Source organism: Dendrobates tinctorius, unplaced genomic scaffold (genome assembly GCF_039654945.1).
Source record: "Dendrobates tinctorius isolate UK_male_01 unplaced genomic scaffold, ASM3965494v1 ptg000270l, whole genome shotgun sequence".
Taxonomy (NCBI): Eukaryota; Metazoa; Chordata; class Amphibia; order Anura; family Dendrobatidae; genus Dendrobates; species Dendrobates tinctorius.
In genome coordinates, this window is record NW_027361937.1 from 3608140 (window position 1) to 3629836 (window position 21697).

General features: G+C 43.0%; 1 protein-coding gene across 3 annotated transcripts in view; it reads right to left on the reverse strand.

Moving 5' to 3' along the window:
• Positions 1 to 21697, reverse strand: part of CDH22 (cadherin 22) — a 691233-nt gene that overhangs the window by 272872 nt on the left and 396664 nt on the right. For all 3 annotated transcript variants that reach the window (XM_073559369.1, XM_073559370.1, XM_073559371.1), the window contains exon 2: positions 14023 to 15525. In XM_073559369.1, coding sequence (XP_073415470.1) covers positions 14023 to 14208 — 186 coding nt within the window. In that variant the 5' untranslated portion in view covers positions 14209 to 15525. The remainder of the gene's footprint in view (positions 1 to 14022; positions 15526 to 21697) is intronic.

Here is a 21697-nt window from a genome sequence, read left to right on the forward strand (position 1 = left end):
GCCTGCCTATATTGCTATTGGAACAGCAGCAGTGCATAGTAATGGAAGAGGAGGATGTGCAGTAAACGTATAGCCCTCCAGTGCTACGTCTCATTGGTATTGGTGAGTGCATACATTGGGCTTGCACACTCCACTAGGCAATGAAAAGGTTTCTTCATCTATAAGAGAAGCTGGAGGAGGCTGCTCAGTAAGATTTTGATGAATTTATTGTTAGCGGCAGAATTTCTTAAACTTTTAAATTTATAACACCCTTGCCCATGGTGTCATACCTGTTATTTTCTTCCTATCTCTCTAGTGCTGTCCCAAATGAAGTCAAAAATGAAAAACAAAGGTGCTTGTAAATCTTATAGCTGTCAGTCCAAGACTACTTTGCCTGAGAGGTATCCTTCCTGACCTCTGTATACATGTGGCTGCACGTATTTTCAATGGGGAGGTGCCACCGGAGGCAGTTTCTTTTTGAGACTAAAAGGCATGAAAGCTAAGTAGGAAGGTTCCTGTACACAAAACTGGATGATCCTATGAAAATCACCAGGTTCGGTTGACTTTGCTTTTGTATGAATTGATGCCTTAGGTCAAGTTCATCCGTTCAGTATTTGGTCAGTATTTTACATTAGTATTTGTATGTCAAAATCAGGAGTGAAAAATATATAAGTGGTGACTAGGCATGAGCTTTCCGATATTGAAATATCGGAAATCGGCCCGATATTTGCGATATCGGAATTCCGATTTCCGATATTTTTTTCACATCAGAAATCGGAAAGCAGAAGAAGACCAAGCATGGTTTAAAGGGAGTGTATCCGTTCCTCCACGTGTGGTGCTCCTGGAAACTCCCTGCAAAGCAAGGTGAGCTGAACGCAGACACATGTCAGTCAAAGGGCATATTGACACCACCACTGGTAGCTTTAATTTAATAATGTAAAATAACTAACCCTAACCATCCCTAACCCCTAACCCTTATCACTAACCCTAACCCTAATAATCATAAGCATAACCCTAAACCCTAACCCTACTAACCCTAACCCTACTAACTATAAGCATAACCCTAACCGTAAACCCTGACTCTACTAACCCTAACTAACCCTAACCCCTAACCATAACCCTACTAATCCTAACCCCTAACCCTAACCCTACTGACCCTAACCCTACTAACTATAAGCATAACCCTAACCGTAAACCCTGACTCTACTAACCCTAACTAACCCTAACCCCTAATCCTTACCCTAACCCTACTAACCCTAAACCCTAACCCCTAACCATAACCCTACTAATCCTAACACCTAACCCTACTAACCCTAACCCCTTACCCTACTAACCATAACCATAACCCCTAACCCTTAAAACCCTAACCCTACTAACCATAAGCATAACCCTAACCTTAGCTAACCCTAACCCCTAACCATGACCCTACTAATCCTAACCCTAACCCTACTAACCCTAACCCGTAACCCTACTAACCATAACCATAACCCCTAACCCTAATAACCCTAACCCTACTAACCATAAGCATAACCCTAACTCTAGCTAACCCTAACCTCTAACCCTAACTGTTATGAATGAGTCACCGTAGGAGGCAAAAACAGAAATACTAGCTAAGTCCAGAAAAACAGAGAAGTTGGCAGCTATCAGATTTTTTTCCTCTATATCTCTGAGGCCATAGGGGGAATTTTTCTCTCAATGGAGATGAAGCAATTGTCTGATCGTGTGGAGCAGCTCGCTGTTGAAGTGCGGGGAATTTCCGCCTATCTTGCTCATTCACATGCTGCTGAACCAAAGATTCCTACTCCTGATGTGTTTTTTGGGGATCGGTCTAAATTCTTGAATTCCAAGAATAATTGTAAATTATTTTTTGCCTTGAAGCCTAACTCGTCGGGGAACTCCGCGCAGCAGGTTAAAATTGTCATCTCTTTGCTGTGCGGCGATCCCCAGGATTGGGCGTTTTCTTTGAAACCTGATGACCCTATTCTGAATAATGTGAACGCATTTTTTCAAGCCTTGGGGTTGTTGTATGATGAACCTAATGCTATTGATCAGGCTGAAAAGACCCTGTTGGCATTAAGCCAGGGTCGGGATTCCGCAGAGTTGTACTGTCAAAAATTCCGAAAGTGGGCGGTCCTTACTACCTGGAATGATGGTGCCTTGGCAGCCCTCTTTCGGAAGGGTTTGTCAGAAACTGTAAAAGATACTATGGTGGGATTTCCTGTTCCCTCTGGTCTTGACGATTCTATGTCATTAGCCATTCAGGTGGATCGGCGTTTACGTGAACGCAAAACTACACGAGAGATGTTGCCACCTGTTGAACAAATGTCTGAACCTATGCATTGTGATAGAGTTTTGTCTAGGGTGCAACGTCAGGAGTTCAGAAGGCGTAATAAGCTGTGTTTTTTTTGTGGAGATGCCTCGCATATTATTTTTGTCTGCCCTAAACGAGAGAAACGTTGTGCACACACGTTTTCTGTGGGTGGTGTTCAACCTAAGTTTCTTCTGGCAATTACTCTGATCTGCTCCCTGTCCACATTTTCCGCCAAGGCTTTTGTGGATTCAGGAGCAGCTCTGAACCTGATGGACTTGGATTTTGCTAAACGTTGTGGATTTCCTATGACACCTCTGCGAATGCCTATCCCTTTGAGGGGTATTGATGCTACTCCTTTGGTGAAGAATAAACCTCAGTTTTGGACCCAGGTGGTAATGCGGGTCGCCCCAGACCATCAAGAAAATTGCAGATTTTTGGTGTTGCATAATTTGCATGATACCATTGTTCTGGGGTTTCCCTGGTTGCAAATCCATAATCCAGTTCTGGATTGGAAATCTTTTTCTGTGGTGAGTTGGGGTTGTCGGTGTGCCCTTAGTGATGCTCCTGTTTTCTCCACCTCTCCCCAGTCGCATGATGTTCCTGACTATTTGGCTGACTTTTATGATGTATTTAGTGTGAATGAGTCTGCGTCTTTGCCTCCTCATAGGAGTTATGACTGTGCAATTGAGCTGAACCCGGGGTGTAAATTCCCCAAGGGTCGGCTTTTCAATTTTTCTGTACCCGAGCACGAGGCTATGCGATCCTATATTAAGGAGGCATTGGAGAAGGATCATATTAGACCATCCTCTTCACCCTTAGGTGCTGGGTTTTTTTTCGTGGCTAAAAAAGATGGTTCATTAAGGCCTTGTATTGACTATCGTGCCCTCAACAAAATTACTGTTAAATATCAGTATCCGTTACCCCTGATTTCTGATCTATTCTCCAGAGTTAAAGGTGCTTGCTGGTTTACCAAGCTTGACCTCAGGGGGGCGTATAATCTTATTCGCATTAAGCATGGGGATGAATGGAAGACGGCGTTTAATACTCCGGAGGGACATTTTGAGTACCTGGTGATGCCTTTTGGGCTCACTAATGCCCCTTCTGTCTTCCAGTGCTTTATGAACGATATATTCCGAGACTTTGTGGATACATTTTTGATTATCTATCTGGATGATATTTTGATCTTCTCCAAGAATTGGGACTCTCATGTGGAACATGTTCGGACTGTGTTCCGGATTTTGAGGGAGAATTCCCTGTATGTCAAGGGATCGAAATGCCTTTTTGGGGTACAGAGGGTTTCATTTTTGGGATTTATTTTGTCTCCGTCAACTATTGAAATGGACCCGGCCAAGGTACAGGCCATTTATGATTGGGTTCAGCCCACTTCTTTGAAAGCCCTCCAGAAGTTTTTGGGTTTTGCTAATTTTTATCGGAAATTTATAGCTAATTTTTCTGGTATTGCCAAGCCATTGACTGATTTGACTAGGAAGGGTGCTGATGTGCTGAATTGGTCTCCGGAGGCTGTTTCTTCCTTTCAGGAGCTGAAGTGAAGATTCACTTCTGCTCCAGTTTTGCGGCAACCTGATGTCTCACTCCCGTTTCATGTGGAGGTGGACGCTTCTGAGATTGGTGCAGGAGTGGTGTTGTCTCAAATAGATCCTGTCACATCTAAAATGAATCCTTGTGCTTTCTTTTCCCGAAAGTTCTCCCCATCCGAACGTAACTATGATGTGGGGAATCGGGAACTGTTGGCCATGAAATGGGCATTTGAGGAGTGGAGACATTGGTTGGAGGGAGCCAAACACCAAGTCGTGGTCCTTACTGACCACAAGAATTTGATTTACCTGGAGTCGGCCAAGCGCTTGAATCCTAGATAGGCTAGGTGGGCCTTGTTTTTCACACGTTTTGATTTTGTGGTCTCTTTTCTTCCGGGCACTAAGAATGTCAAGGCAGACAACCTCTCTAGGAGTTTCCTTGCTGATTCTCCTGTTGTGACTAAGCCTGCTACCATCTTAGGCGAGGGGGTAGTTCTTTCTGCCATCTCGCCCGATTTGAGACGTGCTCTGGAAGAGTTTCAGGAGGACAAACCTGAGCGTTGTCCCAGTGGAAAGTTGTATGTTCCTGACCAGTGGAGGAAGAGAGTGATGTCTGAAGTTCATTGCTCTGCATTGGCTGGTCATCAAGGTATTTTTGGTACTAGAGATCTGGTGAGTCGGTCTTTTTGGTGGCACGCCTTGTCTCGTGATGTCAGGAATTTTGTGCAGTCCTGTGGGACTTGCTCCCGGTCTAAACCTTGTTCTTGCTCTAGTGGCTTGTTGATGCCTTTGCCGGTGCCCAGATGGCCATGGACCCATATTTCAATGGATTTTATCTCTGATATGCCTGTCTCTCAGAGAATGACTGTTATTTGGGTGATTTGTGATAGATTCTCTAAGATGGTCCATCTTGTACCACTCCCTAAGTTGCCATCTTCCTCTGAGTTGGTGCCCTTGTTTTTGCAACAGGTGGTTCGCTTGCACGGGATTCCTGAGAACATTGTATCTGACAGAGGAGTTCAGTTTGTGTCTAGATTTTGGAGGACTTTCTGTTCCAAGCTGGGAATTCAGTTGTCCTTCTCTGTGTTTCACCCTCAGACCAATGGGCAGACGGAGAGAACAAACCAGACTTTGGAGTCGTATTTGAGATGTTTTATTTCTACCGATCAGGATGATTGGGTTTCATTTTTGCCCTTGGCCGAATTTGCTTTAAATAATAGAGCTAGTTCTGCCACTTTGATGTCACCTTTTTTTTGTAACTTTGGTTTTCACCCTCGATTCTCTTCAGGGCAGGTGGAGCCTTCTGCCTGCCCAGGTGTTGACACTGTGGTGGAGAGAATGCACCAGATCTGGGACCAAGTAGTGGATAAGTTGTCTCTCTCCCAGGAAAAGGCCCAGCGGTTTTCCAACCGGCGTAGGACCGTTGGTCCCCAGTTTAAGGTGGGTGATATGGTTTGGTTGTCATCAAAAAATATCGCTATGAAGGTGGCTTCTCCTAAGTTTAAGCCTAGATTTATTGGACCTTACAAGATTTTGGAGATTATTAATCCGGTCTCTTTTCGGTTGGCTCTTCCTGTCACATTTAAAATTCATAATGTGTTTCATAAGTCCTTGTTGAAGAGGTTTGTTGAACCAGTAGTTCCTGTGGTGGCACCTCCTGACCCTATATTGGTTGAAGGTAACATGGAATATGAGGTAGAGAAGATACTGGATTCCCGTCTGGCGAGACGGAGACTCCAGTATTTGGTTAAGTGGAAGGGTTATGGTCAGGAGGATAATTCCTGGGTCTCTGCCTCTGATATTCATGCCGAAAGATTGGTGCGTGCCTTTCATCGGGCTCACCCGGATCGCCCTGGTGGCATGGATGAGCGTTCGGTGACCCCTCCTCAAGGGGGAGGTACTGTTGTGAGCTCATTTTTCCCTTCACCATTGAGGTCTGATGAACTCCCTCCTCTGGTGAAGGAAGGTAGTGAGACTGATTACCAAACACCAGGGCAGCTAGATGATAACTGGGTGGCTGAATTGAGGACTGGATATAAGGCTGCCGACGCCCTTCTTCCTGGCTGGTGACTTTCCTGCTGGATTCTTGGAGACCAGTCTGATTCCTGCGCCTCAAAGCAAAGTTTTTCTGCTCTGCTTTGTAATCTTCAGTTTTGTTTTTGTTTTGCCTTGTTTTTTGGGAGTTCTGCCATGCCCGGCCGGGGGTGAGCTGTATTCCATTTTTGTCTCTGATCTGTTGATCTTTTGCTCTGTCTTCAGAATATACCTGAGTGCTGATATAGTCTTTTGAAGCCTATTGACTTCAGGGCCTGTTTTTCCTATCAGTAGGTTCGCTCATTTTGATAGAGCTTTTGTGGATGGCAGACAGCAGCTTTCCTATCCTGTCCTATGTAGTTAGCTTGGGCCCCATCATTTGCTCAACCTATCTTTCTATCTGTGTTAGTGTTTTCATCTTGCTTCACCATCATTATATGTTGGGGGCTGCCTATTGCTTTGGGGCTGCTCTGGGGCAGTTTAGTTTTTCCCCTTTCTATCTTTAGGCTATGTAGCTCTCCGGCTGTGATTGAGGGGTCTAGGGCACCGTAGGAACCCCCCACGGCTACTGCTAGTTGTTGTGGATAGGTTCAGGGGTCTGCAATCCGATAGCTGCCAACCTCTCTGGTTTTTCTGGACTTAGCAGGTATTTTGTTTTTTCCTCCTTCGGTGACTCATCATAACACAGCCCCCAACATATAATGACGGTCAAGCAAGAAGAAAAAACACTAACACAGATAGAAAGATAGACTGAGCAAATGATGGGGCCCAAGCTAACTAGATAGGACAGGATAGGAAAGCTGCTGTCTGCAATCCGCAAAAAACCCTATCAAAATAAGAGCCAACAGACTGACAGGGAAAAAGGCCCTGAAGACGCTAGGCTTCAAAAAGACTATGTCAGTGCTCAGGTGTTTTCTGAAGACAGAGCAAACAGACAAAAAAGGAATTAAGCTCACCCCAGCAGGGAATGGCAGAATCCAGAAAAGCAAGGCAAACTAAAACCAAAACACAAATGCAAAAAGGCAAAGCAGAAAACTTAGCTTTTGAGGAGCAGGAATCAGACTGGCCTCCTAGAATCCCACAGAGAAATCACCAGCGAGGCAGAAGGGCGTCGGCTGCCTTATATCCAGTCAGAGATCCCCGTCGCCCAGTCATCCTCTCCCAGCTCAGGTGCTTGGTAATCAGCCTCAATACCTTCCTTCACCAGAAGAGGGAGTTAATCAGACCTCAATGGTGAAGGGGAAAATGAACTCATAACACCTAACTCTAACCCTAACCCTACTAACCATAAGCATAACCCTAACCCTAACTAACCCTAACCCTAAACCCTAACCCTACTATCCATAAGCAGAACCCTAACCCTAACTAACCTAACCCCTAACCCTTACCCTAACCCTACTAACCCTAACCATAATCTTAACTAACCCTATCCCCTAACCCTTACCCTAACCCTACTAACCCTAACCATAATCCTAACTAACCCTAACCCCTAACCCTACTAACCCTAAACCCTAAGCCTTACCCTTCTAACCATAAACCCTAACCCTACCCCAACTAATCCTAACCCAAAGAAAAAACACCGCTGTTAAGAAGGTGACCAGTTTTCCTGCTACAGCTTTCGCGCTGTGCATTTTTCTAGAGATTTTTTTGCTCCTCTGCCTCTGCAAACTCCTTCCCCATTATCCTGAGGTGTTTCCCCTCCATTTTATCCATTATATAGCACTGTAGTGGTCATTTTGTAATTCCGATTTTTTTCTCCCATTGACTTGCATTGATATCGGAAATCAGAAATTCCGATATCCGATATTTTTTCAATATCGGAAAGCGGAATTCCGATACGATATCGGGCAATATCGCTCATCCCTAGTGGTGACGTGTTTTTTATTATACTTTTCCTGTGAATGTTCCACTTCTGGTTTTGGCTTACAAATATAGATGGAAAAAAAATCACCAAATACTCAACGTGTGCACGTGGCCTAATAGCCTAAACTATCAGTGCAGAAAGAGACCTAATGTCTGAACACTTTAGAAAACGTGAGTTATGTTTAATATACCTGACAGCAGTCATGTGGCCATATTAGCTGTCTCCCAACCAAGAAGTCAACTGGAGTAAACGGGAACAAGACGAGTGACAATAATGGATTTGAAGGCATAAAACATTACAAGCAGTATGCATACTTTAATTTTTTGCTGTACCTGAGCTTATAAATAAAAATGAGACAACCCATGTAATGAAAAAATCTTGTTCACATGCCCAGTGTACCAGTAATAATTTTCTATCAAGTAAAAGGTTGGGTAATCCGAGAGGAATATGGAGGAGGCGAGATACTTGACATGACTTGACATGCTGCTTTGTGCTGTAGAGCTAAGGATGAGTCTCTACAGTCATTAGACAATGGTATTGCACTTAGCAAATGACCCTGTAGATCCATGCATACAGTAATAATTATATGCATGGTTTTACAATGATTACTTAGTAAGGTTGAGAAGAAAATCAGATCAGATGGATACTAATGGCTACCTTAGCCTCAATGAATGAAGTCTACTATAGATAATAGTAAAAGCATTGTTTTAGCATATAATCAGGAGAAATTAGTAGCATCTCAGGTTGATTGACCTATGTTGTATAAGACACACATTGCTTCTCTTTAGCGCATGTTACATGCAAGGCTGGTCTTATGGTCACACAGGGTACATCACCGATCGTTGCTGACGGGAGGGCAACAGGTTCTAACAGCACTTGAGGTTTATGGCCCTGATCACATACTTGGTGCCCTAAACCTATGGTAAGGCAGATGCAAGAGACTGAACTACATTCCCTACTTTATTGATTGGGGAGTGTTTGATACCATTATTTGGGCACCTAATGGTAACTGTAATGAGTCTGCATCTATAGAAGGGTGCTCAGAGTAGAGATCATCCAGAAATGGTAGGTAAGTAATACACTTGATGTTTATTCTTAGAGAATAAAAGCAGGAAAGTGCAAGCAAATCCATAGTGTTTAGTGGAACCTACACGTATCGGCATAATGACTTATTCATGGCAAAAACGAGTATGTTCTGCTAAACTGTGTGGATTTGTCGGCTCGTGCATTTAATCTATAAAAATAAATGTCAAGTCCCGTACTGACACACCTACCATCTCTGGAAGACTTCTCTTCTCTGATGCTCTTCTTGCTTCAGCCCTGATCGGGGCGTCTCCATGCGATGCTTCTCTGCCACGGTCTGAAGTGTTCATCACGCAGGTGAGCTGACTCTCCTTCCCTATGTTTGAGATTAGTGTTTTTGTAGAATATAAGACATTTCCTTTTGGTTTTTAATGGGAATATGTCATGTTGAAAATGGTAACTGATCTGCAGGCAGGATGTTATAGAGCAGGAGGAGCTGATGAGACTGATACACATTATTGTGGGAGAAGTTTCAGTAAAACTTACATTTTGTCCATTGAAATCCCTGGAGTTCATATACATACCAGTGGGTGGTGCTATTCAGTGATTGACAGTCTTCCCTGTATGATTATGCATGTAGAGATAAAGGTCAATCACCTGCGGGACCGTCCACTGGACCAGGGATATTAATTATGAAAATACAATGTATACTGAATCTTTTCCAAAAAACTTGATTATTATTTTGCTCAATTTCTCCTTTTCTACACCATGTTGTCCACAGATAAGATTGCCTGTACATGGTGACAGGTTCCCTTTAAGAAGTCAGCGAGACCAGTCCTTGGTGCTGAAATTTCATTAGACAGCTAGCAGTAGAAATCTCCTGCCACATGCAAACATTTTTCTATAAACTAGCAAGACCTCGATAATATAAGCAGAAGAACTAAGGCATATGTTCATGACTTGAACAAACTTTGATGCTCTGTTCACACTCGCATTTGTTCTTTTCCATCACATTTTCATTTGTTTTGAATAATCAGTATAGTGAAGCATGTTGTAATGATCTACATAGTACTATGAATAGATATCTGAAAGGCCCATTATATGTCACTAGGGTAGTGAAAATAGCAATCCATCGATACACTTACAATGGATACCTCATAGCTGTCATAGGATCTATAAAAAGAAAATCCATAATTTTTTTCTAAAAAATGTATCATACAGTTTTGCAAATTGAAACCTCAAGAGTCATATGGAATATAAAACGTTTTTTCTATAGCAATTTTAAATGGATCCTAGGGAAATAATCTTTGGGGGTGAGAAAGTCTGTTATATACCGTTGTGGCCAAAAGTATTGACACCCCTGCAATTCTGTCAGATAATACTCAGTTTCTTCCTGAAAATGATTGCAAACACAAATTCTTTGGTATTATTATCTTCATTTAATTTATCTTAAATGAAAAAACACAAAAGAGAATGAAACAAAAAGCAAAACATTGACCATTTCACACAAAACTCCAAAAATGGGCCAGACAAAAGTATTGGCACCCTCAGCCTAATACTTGGTTGCACAACCTTTAGCCAAAATAACTGCGACCAACCGCTTCCGGTAACCATCAATGAGTTTCTTACAATGCTCTGCTGGAATTTTAGACCATTCTTCTTTGGCAAACTGCTCCAGGTCCCTGATATTTGAAGGGTGCCTTCTCCAAACTGCCATTTTTAGATCTCTCCACAGGTGTTCTATGGGATTTAGGTCTTGACTCATTGCTGGCCACCTTAGAAGTCTCCAGTGCTTGCTCTCAAACCATTTTCTAGTGCTTTTTGAAGTGTGTTTTGGGTCATTGTCCTGCTGGAAGACCCATGACCTCTGAGGGAGACCAAGATTCTCACACTGGGCCCTACATTATGCTGCAAAATTTGTTGGTAGTCTTCTGACTTCATAATGCCATGCACACGGTCAAGCAGTCCAGTGCCAGAGGCAGCAAAGCAACCCCAAAACATCAGGGAACCTCCGCCATGTTTGACTGTAGGGACCGTGTTCTTTTCTTTGAATGCCTCTTTTTTTCTCCTGTAAACTCTATGTTGATGCCTTTGCCCAAAAAGCTCTACTTTTGTCTCATCTGACCACAGAACATTCTTCCAAAGCGTTTTAGGCTTTTTCAGGTAAGTTTTGGCAAACTCCAGCCTGGCTTTTTTATGTCTCGGGGTAAGAAGTGGGGTCTTCCTGAGTCTCCTACCATACAGTCCCTTTTCATTCAGACGCCGACGGATAGTACAGGTTGACACTGTTGTACCCTCGGACTGCAGGGCAGCTTGAACATGTTTGGATGTTAGTTGAGGTTCATTATCCAACATCCGCACAATCTTGCGTTGAAATCTCTTGTCAATTTTTCTTTTCCGTCCACATCTAGGGAGGTTAGCCACAGTGCCATGGGCTTTAAACTTCTTGATGACACTGCGCACGGTAGACACAGGAACATTCAAGTCTTTGGAGATGGACTTGTAGCCTTGAGATTGCTCATGCTTCCTCACAATTTGGTTTCTCAAGTCCTCAGACAGTTCTTTGGTCTTCTTTCTTTTCTCCATGCTCAATGTGGTACACACAAGGACACAGGACAGCGGTTGAGTCAACTTTAATCCATGTCAACTGGCTGCAAGTGTGATTTAGTTATTGCCAACACCTGTTAGGTGCCACAGGTAAGTTACAGGTGCTGTTAATTACACAAATTAGAGAAGCATCACAGGATTTTTCGAACAGTGCCAATACTTTTGTCCACCCTCTTTTTTATGTTTGGTGTGGAATTATATCCAATTTGGCTTTAGGACAATTCTTTTTGTGTTTTTTCATTTAAGACAAATTAAATGAAGATAATAATACCAAAGAATTTGTGTTTGCAATCATTTTCAGGAAGAAACTGAGTATTATCTGCCAGAATTGCAGGGGTGTCAAAACTTTTGGCCACAACTGTATATATATATATTTTTTTCTAGTAGTGGAACATCTCTTCCCGCATTCCGACAGCTGTTGTCCCTGACATCTGAGCTTAGACACAACAATATCTTACAAAATTATCTTAAAGGGAATCTGTCACCAGGTTTTTGCTGCCCCATCTGAGAGAAGTGTGATATAGGGACAGAGAACCTGATTACAGAGATGTATCACTTACTGGGCTGTTTGCTGCAGTTTTGATAACATCCTTGTTTTATCTGCTGCAGATCTACCAGTTCTCTAAATCAGTGGTTTTCAACCAGTGTTCCGCGGCACACTAGTGTGCCGCGACACATGGTCGGGTGTGCCGCGTGTCCGCATGGCTAATTTACATGCGATGCAAATTAGCCATGTGGAGGCAAGCAGGGCGGCGGGTCGGAGAGGCAGCAGTCCCGTGTTCCTGTGTCGCTTCCTCCCTGACACAGCATGACATCATCATTCAGCCCCGCGGCTGCTGTGCCAGTGAGAGGAAGCTGCCGGTGAGGAGAGGTGAGGGGTGTGTGTGTGTGTGTGTGTGTGTGTGTCTAGGTGAGAGGTGTGTGTTTGTGTGCGTGTGTAGGTGAGTTGATGGATGTGATGAGAAGCAATGATGGGAGTCATGGAGAAGGCGGTGATGGGGAGAGGGCAATGGAGAAGGCGGTGATGGGGGTGATAAGAAGGCGGTGGTGGGGAGAGGGCAATGATGGGGTTGTCGAAAGGGCAATAATGGGGTGGTGGGGAGAAGGAAATGATGGAGGTAGTGGAATGGGCAATTTCTACATGAAGGGGATTATGATGGGGCATATTACTAAAAGAAGGGGATAATGATGGGGCATATTACTAAAAGAAAGGGATAATTATGTGGCTCATATACTGCAATATAAAGGGGTACAATGAGAAATACTATGGCCATGAGGCTGGAGTACAAGCGCCAGCTCATATACTATATATATATATGGTATATGCTGATAATTATGTGGCTCATATACGTGGGACTGTATGTATGACTTTACATGGGACTGTATATATATATATGGGAATACTGAGTGAGTAAAAATACATTTAGAATCTATATTATTAACTATATGTATGTATACTGTTTTAGTGTCATTTTGTGCCATTTTGGTTGGTGGTGTGCCCCGGGATTTTTTACGTATAAAAAGTGTGCCGCGGCTCAAAAAAGGTTGAAAATCACTGCTCTAAATGTTATGCTCTATATAACCCCACCCACATGACTGATTGGCTGCATTGTGTGTATACTGCACGTTGGCAGAAAGCTGCCAATCAGCGAAGGGGGCATGGTTGGACTACATGTCAGCAGGCTCTCTTGTGATAATCTCCTGCTGATAAAACAGTGATTTTTCTAAAAACTGCAGAAAATGGCAGAGAGACACATCACTGGAATCAGTGTCTCTATCTTTTTGTCTCTACATTATGCTGATCTCAGGTTAGGGGGCACAAACCTGGTGACAGATTCCTTTTAGTTCAGAAATATAATAGGCAATTTTTGTATTCACAACTATGTTGCCTTTTGATCTATACTCTCGCTATCCTTCTGCATAAAATATCTATGCAAAAAAGGCGCTATTTAATCGCTAGGACCTTGTCTAGATCTAAAACAAATGCTCAAGTAAACTTTTTCTTTTCAACTTCAGCATTGGGAACACTAATACCTTAATACAACTTTGCATTGTTGCTATTGATGTGCAAAAATAACTTGAGAACTTGGAAAAAAAAAATTGGAGTCCCATAGAAAATTGTTTGCAAGCAAATGCCCTGGCCTTGGAGACCCAAATATCCGACATTACCTGGTTGGCAGACAAACTTGTATAAATTGAATTTGTATATGAAATGTGCCTTCAATGAAGAAAGGATTTAAAGGTGCACTTGATTGCAATGCAAATTCACTAAGTAAATTTCCAGACTTTGATGAAGAGAAAAGACGGCAACAAAAATCCATGAAATTGAAATGGAATAGATGATGTGAATGTTCTCTCGTGCTTTCATGACTAGACCTCTATTACTCCTAGCAGCATGATTACCCTGCGGTATAACGTGTCTCAGGTTTGCTCTCAAACCTCATCTCGTGAGTATGATCTCTCGGTGTTTGATTCGCCCACGTGTTCCCCTCAGGCTTTTGTCTCCATTTGCTCTCCCCTAGGCTTTGACTTTTCCCTAGTGAGGACCTTCAGACACTGTGTCCCCCTTACGTTCTCTCCTTCAGGCACTGTACTGTGAGTTTACCCTTTACAAGCGGCCCCCACCCGGTGCGCCTCCCAATCTGAAGAGCTGTCACACGTCTCCTTACCTTCCCCACATACAGTGGTTCTGTCCCTGTATATTCCTCCACAACAAAGAACTGATTCCACACCCAGCCACGCTTCACCCGTCCGGACACCTCTAACGACAATCCTGTCTCCATGGAAACCATTCCCAAGAGCTTCGAGCTGCAGAAAATCAGCACCACAGTCCAGGCAAAGCCTTGTGCAGCCATCCCAAGTCCACAGGATCCTTGGGGCGTCACATCACGCAGGGGGCATAGGTACGCAAGGAGTCGTAATGGCACAAGAAAACTTCATTCTTCTTTTACTAGTTTGTAGACATTCTCTCAAGACATTTTCCAAGTACGTGAAACCACCTGCTGACAAAATAAGTCAACGATATCCCAGGGAGGAGTAGGAGGCACCTACATGCAATTCAATGGACTGTGTGAGTAGGGTCGTTGTAGGCCTTCGATTATTATGCCGTGATTTATACTTTATCAGATCGTGTATGGATCTGCATGGATTGGACAAGGTTTATACGAAGGTGCAAACACACTGTATTCTCATCCAAAAATACCATGCAGGCTTCGGATACCTTTGATTTTCCGTGGCACAGCGGAGATCTTCATTGTGCATTTGCGCCCAGTAGGCACGTATGATCTCGAGTACAATACACCAATGATAATGAACTTATGCAGGTACTGTAATAAACTCGCACTTCAAGCTGTCTTTTGCTGTAGTGTAATGGACTTGAGTTCCTCTTTTGAACAGCTAAGCCCAGCTGTTCTTTAATATAATGCTCTTCTATTCAATACAATGCTGGAATATGCTGTGCGGTATTAAAAGACACTCAGCTGGTATGTACAATACTTGGAGGTAATTAAGATATCTCAGGAAAACCAGATTGCATTAATATAGTAGGCACAGCTGTTTCGGAACATACCGTGATGCAAAATACAATTTAGTCGGATATATGATGGTTTCATATGGTGATATGCAACACGCCGGACTATGCTACCATGTCTGAAAAATTGGGGTCATGAAGAAATCTATGTAGGATTATATTAGGGGATATAGTCCCTATTACCTACAGGGGATGGTTGCTAACATACTATTGTAATGTATATATATAATACATAATAATATATATCTGTAGCTATGCTGGTCATTGAAATGAAGGCTCTAAAACCGAGGATCCTTGCTGTTGAAGGAAATGTGCCAAAAATCTTTAAAAAAAAAATTGTTAAATGATGGGAACATCATCGGCCTTGGATCATTTGGAACAAGATGGGTCACGTTCCACTGAAAACCATGTATGACTTGTCAAGCTTTGACTGTGCAGGTCTCTGTTGAAGTTTTATATTGAATCATCCAGATTGCTTCCTTTTAAGCCTGTTTAGAACCGTGCCACGCGATGCTTGTCTCACTGCAAAGACGGAGACATCAATGTCCTTTTCATCTTGGCCCAAAAGAAGACAGCGGGAAGACCTGTCCGTGGTGCTGAATTTGCATTCATACGTCCTGGTAGCAGTTCAGCAGTCTGAGACCTGTTGAGAAAAAGAAATACAAATATTTTAGCTTTGCTATCAATTAGTTTGGGTCAGGGTAAAACATCAGTTGAGGTTTCTTCACATCAGTTATAATTAAAATTGTGTAAGTGTATATGAAGAAACATGCAGTTCTTATATCTACTATTACTTTTATTAAGCAAAGTGTAATTGAATGTAACAATAAAAATATGCTTATATTTTATTCAATCAGCATAAAAATTAATTTTTCACAAAACATAATAAAAGAAGACCATATGCCATACAGACTGCATTTGTACAGCAATCTGTAATGCTGTAGATAAGCCCACGATGTAACCTGAAAGAGACGAAAAACAAGTTATATTATACTCACCCAGGGCCGGTCTGGGTCCAGAGGGTGTCGCGGTCCGGTCTGGTGCCTCCCATCTTCTACCGATGACATCCTCTTGTTTGCTTCCCATCGCGGCTACAGCGCAGGCGCACTGCTCTGCCCTGTTGAGGGTAGAGCAGAGTACTTCAGTGCGCAGGCGCCAGACCTCTTCAGGCACCTGCGCACTGCAGTACTCTGCAATGCCCTCAACAGGGCAGACAATTACGCCTGCGCTGGAGCCATGATGGGAAGCAAAGAAGAGGACGTCATTGCTAGAAGATGGGAGGCATCGGACCGGAATGCGACACCCTCTGGTCCCGGACCGCCCCTGGTTGAGAATATTATAACTCGTTTTTCTTCTCTTTCAGGTTACTTCGGGGGCTTATCTACAGCATTCTGTAATGTTGTAGATAAGCCCCTGATGGCAGTGGCCGCATCTTATATACCAAAAAATAGGTGACAGATTCCCTTTAAGAAGGGGTTTCCGAGTAATGGATTGCCCCTTAAGGCTAAATGCACCAGAAGACTGGGCTATTTTGTACCCAAAAATGTCTTTTATGACTCGCACTATATTTATTATGTGTTTTTTCTGTTTTCTGCAGATTATCTGACAAGTGGTGTTGCCTCGCTGGCGTGGCCTAAATGAAATATTTTACACCAAAAAATGAAGAAAAATTTGTGTTCACATTTTTGGCACAAATGTAAGGTAACGAATAGGTGGTATAAACTTACATTAAGCAGGCTATTGATGCACCCCATTTTTTGGATAACATTCACCACTTTGATAAATGTGGTGCATTTTAAGATTGTCTAGTCTAATTGTACATTTTCACAGACAGCGTTCACACCATTAAATGAGCACAAATTCACGATATACAATACATTTGGTGCTCTTTTACCAGCCTATTTACATAGGAGGAAGAACAATAAGGGGGACAGAGCAATCACTAATAAAAGTGTCCTGTTTCCATAGTGTGTTATGTCAGTCTACATGGGGCGATGTGCTGCCAGATTATTTTTTTGCTGGCATAAATTATCTGACCAACCGACAAACATCCTGCTCATTTGTTGAGTCATCGGCATGTTACGTGGTCCATTGATAGGGAGCAAGTGTTTCTACAAATGATCATCCAATGATTATTGGCTCATCTAAGTACACCATTAGTTTGCAGAGTCTAAAAGTTTGATGGTATTAATAAATATGCTATATATATATATTGTTTTGTAATATGCTCCCTTCCTGACTTTGATGCAGGCTCAGGAACTGAGCCCACATATTTGCCGGGAGATGATGGCTGCGTTCAGCGTCGGAATGGAGTACCTTGGGCCCACCAGAGAAAATCATTCTTGGGGCCTATTATGTAGCTATATAGAAATAAATACAAGACCACCAACTGTGTGGTAAAACATGCTAATATCCGGGTATAAGGTAGTACAAGGCTTAATTATGTAGCAGGAGTTGGGGTAGCCCCCCTCATAGAATATAAACCAGCCCTCTCATAGAATATAATGTAGCCCCCTCATAGAATATAATGTAGACCTCTCATAGAATATAATGCAGCCCCCTCATAGAATAAAATATAGCCCCCTCAAAGAATATAATGCAGACCCCTCATAGAATATAATATAGACCCCTCATAGAATACAATGTAGCCCTCCATAGAATATAATGCAGCCCTCATATAGTACAATGCAGCCCCCTCTTAGAATATAATGTAACCCCCCTCCTAGAATATAAGTTGTCCACCATAGAATACAATGTAGCCTCCTCATATGGTATAATGCTGCCCCCCTCCTAGGGTACAATGCTGCCCCCTCATAGGGTATAATGCTTCCCCCTGATAGGGTATAATGTTGCCCCCTCATATGGTATAATGCAACCTGGACTCATATATATATATATATAGATATATGAACAACGACAAAGCAAAGTCCAGCAATAACGTGAGCAATCCAGGATGCTGTTAAAAAATGTTTTCTTTTTATTCATAAATCCATTAAAATGCAATGGTCCAAGCAGTTCAAAACAGCAATAACGCAGGAAAGTCGTGCAGATAGGACTGCGCGTCGATTCTGGACCGTGAAGAAGGCGGGTTCTACCGCTGAAACGCGTAGTCCTATCTGCACGACTTTCCTGCGTTATTGCTGTTTTGAACTGCTTGGACCATTGCATTTTAATGGATTTATGAATAAAAATAAAAATTTTTTTAACAGCATCCTGGATTGCTCACGTTATTGCTGGACTTTGCTTTGTCGTTGTTCATATTTGTATGGATGGACTCCTACATCCAGATCCGGGCACAACGGAGTTAACCAGGTCAGCTGAGGTTCCAGGTGGTTCACAGGAGTGAGCTGGTCTACATTGTTGGATTTATATATATATAGATATGTGCATATGCGCCTCATGTTATGCGTTCTGACCACTGGCAGTGCTGGCTCTTCTCTCTTTTTATTATATATATATATATAGAGAGAGAGAGAGAGAGATTATAGATAGGGAGAAAGAGAGCGATAGATATAAAGAGAGATAGATAAAGAGCGAGAGATAGATAGAGATAGATAGATAGATAGATAGAGATATAGAGATAGATATAGAGAGGTAGATAGATATATAGAGATAGATATAGATAGAAATAGATAGAGATAGATAGATATAGAGATAGATAAATATAGATTGATAGAGATATAAAAAAACAAACCACAATACTCACCTCTCCTCGCTCCCACGCTGATTCTGGCGGCGGCTCTGCTTCGGGGTCAGGAGCTGAGTTGCCATCTGCCAGACACACAGCGGGTGCGCGATGACTTCACTGTGTGTCAGACAGCTGTGTGTCAGAAGCAGAGGGGACTGTTGGGGAAAGGGGGCGTCATCTGACGCTCTCTCTTCCATTACAATTGAGGGTGGCGTGCATCAGAGGGTGGCACGCATCGGAGAGCGGCGCGCACCGGAGAGCGGCCCTGACTTACTGCCGCATAGGGGCCACGTGGGCTGGGGACCCTTAGGGGAGCAGGGGCCTTGGTCTCCCGGCCCTGATAGTGGGCACTGTCACTGGCCGGAGACCGCTATTAAAGTGAAAAGATATTCACCCCTCTCCACGTCCATGTGGGCGTGGGGAGCAGTGAATATTAATTTCTCTTTAGCAGTGGGAACAGGGGCTCCTGCCCGTATAGCAGCTGCGTGGAGTGCCGCTATTAGCGACACACCACTGGCTGGGGCCCCCTTGAGCAACGGAGGCCCTAGGCAACTGCTGGCCCTGTATGCCAGCAGGTGCCAGGGCTCACTGGATGTCAGGGTGCACCGGAGAATCCTCCAATTCTCCAGAGGGCCAGTCTGACTCTGGCTGGGTTATTCAACTATTTTCTGCCTCTATACTTAGTGGTGTGCTGTTCTAACAGTTCACTGGTTCCCTTACAAAAGCGATCATGGGATGTCGATGGGTTGCCATTACAGCTGGGTGTCGGCTAAAGATCTCCGTGATCATCATGACTGTGGTCCTAAAAGCACCAGCCCTTGGCTGGAGTTAATATAACAGTGTGATTTTTTTTTTTCTATAAACAGCAGTAGTCAGATTGCAGTTTCAAATTCCCTGATGGGACTACAAAATTCAGTAAAAATTATATATGATCTAATCAGTATATATGATCGAATCAGTCACTTTTCCCCCAATAAAAATAAAGATAAGAAATAAAAAAAATGTAATAGTTACTTATATGTGATATAGCTAGGTTTGTAAAAGTATGATCTATCAAAATTTAAAATTAATTAGCCCATTTGGTAAACTGTGTAATGAGAAAATAAAATTAAACTCCAAAATTGCCACAACACCTGAAAAAAATGCAATAAGGCTAGTTTCACACTAGTGCATTTTACAGGCAGCGCACGGCGCCGCTAAGCCCCGTCCCCTGCCGCCCCGTCCGGTCATTTCCTCCTACTATCGTACACGGCTGCATACGATCTGCGCACCCTATCTTTAGCATAAGGTGCGCAGACCGTGCGCTTGCCGTGCGCTAGTAGGATTTTTGCGTGCGCTGCGCACTTTTGAAGGTGCGCCGAGCGCACCAAAATGCAACATGGTGCGTTTAAGGTAATTTTTACCGTGTAATGAAGGCTGTATAAAACAAACACAAAAGTAATTGCAGATTTTTTTTTTCGTGCTTTCCCACAATTTGTTCCCCACTTTCCAGTAAATGAAACAGTGTCATTCAGAAGTACGCCGGGTAGTCTTCTCGCTGCTCCCGATGTCTGTGAAGCATGTAGACGGAATGGCCCGCTCAGAGCTGCTGAGCCTACTGATTGGCTGCTTCGCTGTCAGTGTCAAAACCAAAACCATACACCGTAAGTAGCAACAAGACTCAAGAATGGACCCCGAGGAAGATGACTACAGAGACGTTTGGGTCTATAGAATAACATGCAGTTGGGGATTAACATTTACTGAAAAGGAAAAACCCCTTTAAGTGGTATTCCTAGTGGGCGCAATGACATAATAATGACAGCAGGTTCGACACTTGGAGCCCCATATCAGTTCTGAATTGAGGGAAGGTCCCATCCATATTTTACATGTGTTTTGTGCTTATCTGCAAAGCCGGTGGACTGGAGTGCTGCTGTGCAGGGAAATATAGTAGAGCTGGTATTACTGCTTTATTCGAGTATTAGCGGAGGACCCCATCGTCATACCCCTATCCATCAGGCAGACATAACATATGCTAGTGATATGCAATCACTCCTAAGAGAAAACCCTTTTAAAGATGTATTAAATTGGAATATTACAGTTTTTAGAACTGTGACACTATACATTAATAGCATATTATAGTAAAACAGCAGCAATTTAGGCAAGTATAAAATGTACGTTATGTATAAGGTTATTTCTTCAAGGAGTTTTCATTCATTATCTATCCAGCAGTAGCATCTTTAGTACCCGCACCTGCTGTTGAGTTATGTCCTATCTCTCCAATGTAGACCTGCATAGATATTCTAGGTAGTTTCATTAACTCTTTATATGCACTAACAGTATAAAATGGCATCACTGCAGGATTGGTGAGCTGTACAGGACATGTATGGAATGGCAGATACCGTGTTTCTCTACATTACTAGTTCTCCAAGCCTACTTGTGCTGTAGATGCAATACTCTGTTTGGCTGAGCTCTACTGTACATCATGTTGACAATAAAAATTACATCCCAGTCTCTGTTTCACACAGACTCCTGTCAGAATGACTGCGAGTCAGTGATCAGGACAAATTGAATACATCCAGACCGTATCAATATTTATTTCATTCCACAAATGGGGATGACGTGTGGAGACCCGACAAAATAAAAGATTGACTAACTCTCTATTGAACCTAGTTAAATGCAATTCATGAGGATGGAAGCTCAAAGTCAAATACCCTAACACACAAACACACACAAACATGCTACACTAACACACACACACCCTGCCCTAATACACACACACACACCCTGCCCTAATACACACACACACCCCCTGCCCTAATACACACACACCACCTGCCCTAATACACACATACACCCTGCCCTAATACACACACACACCCTGCACTAATACACACACACACCCTGCACTAATACACACCTGAACTAACACACACATTCTGACCTACCACATAAACACAGACACACACATACCCTGCCATAATACACGGAAACATGCACACACCCTGTCCCAATACACATATAGCCTGCAATAACACACATCCTACCCTAATACACAAGCAAGCTGTCCACACACCCTGCCCTAACACACACATATACACCCCCCTGGTCTGACACATACATACTTGGCCCTAACAAATACACCCTGTGC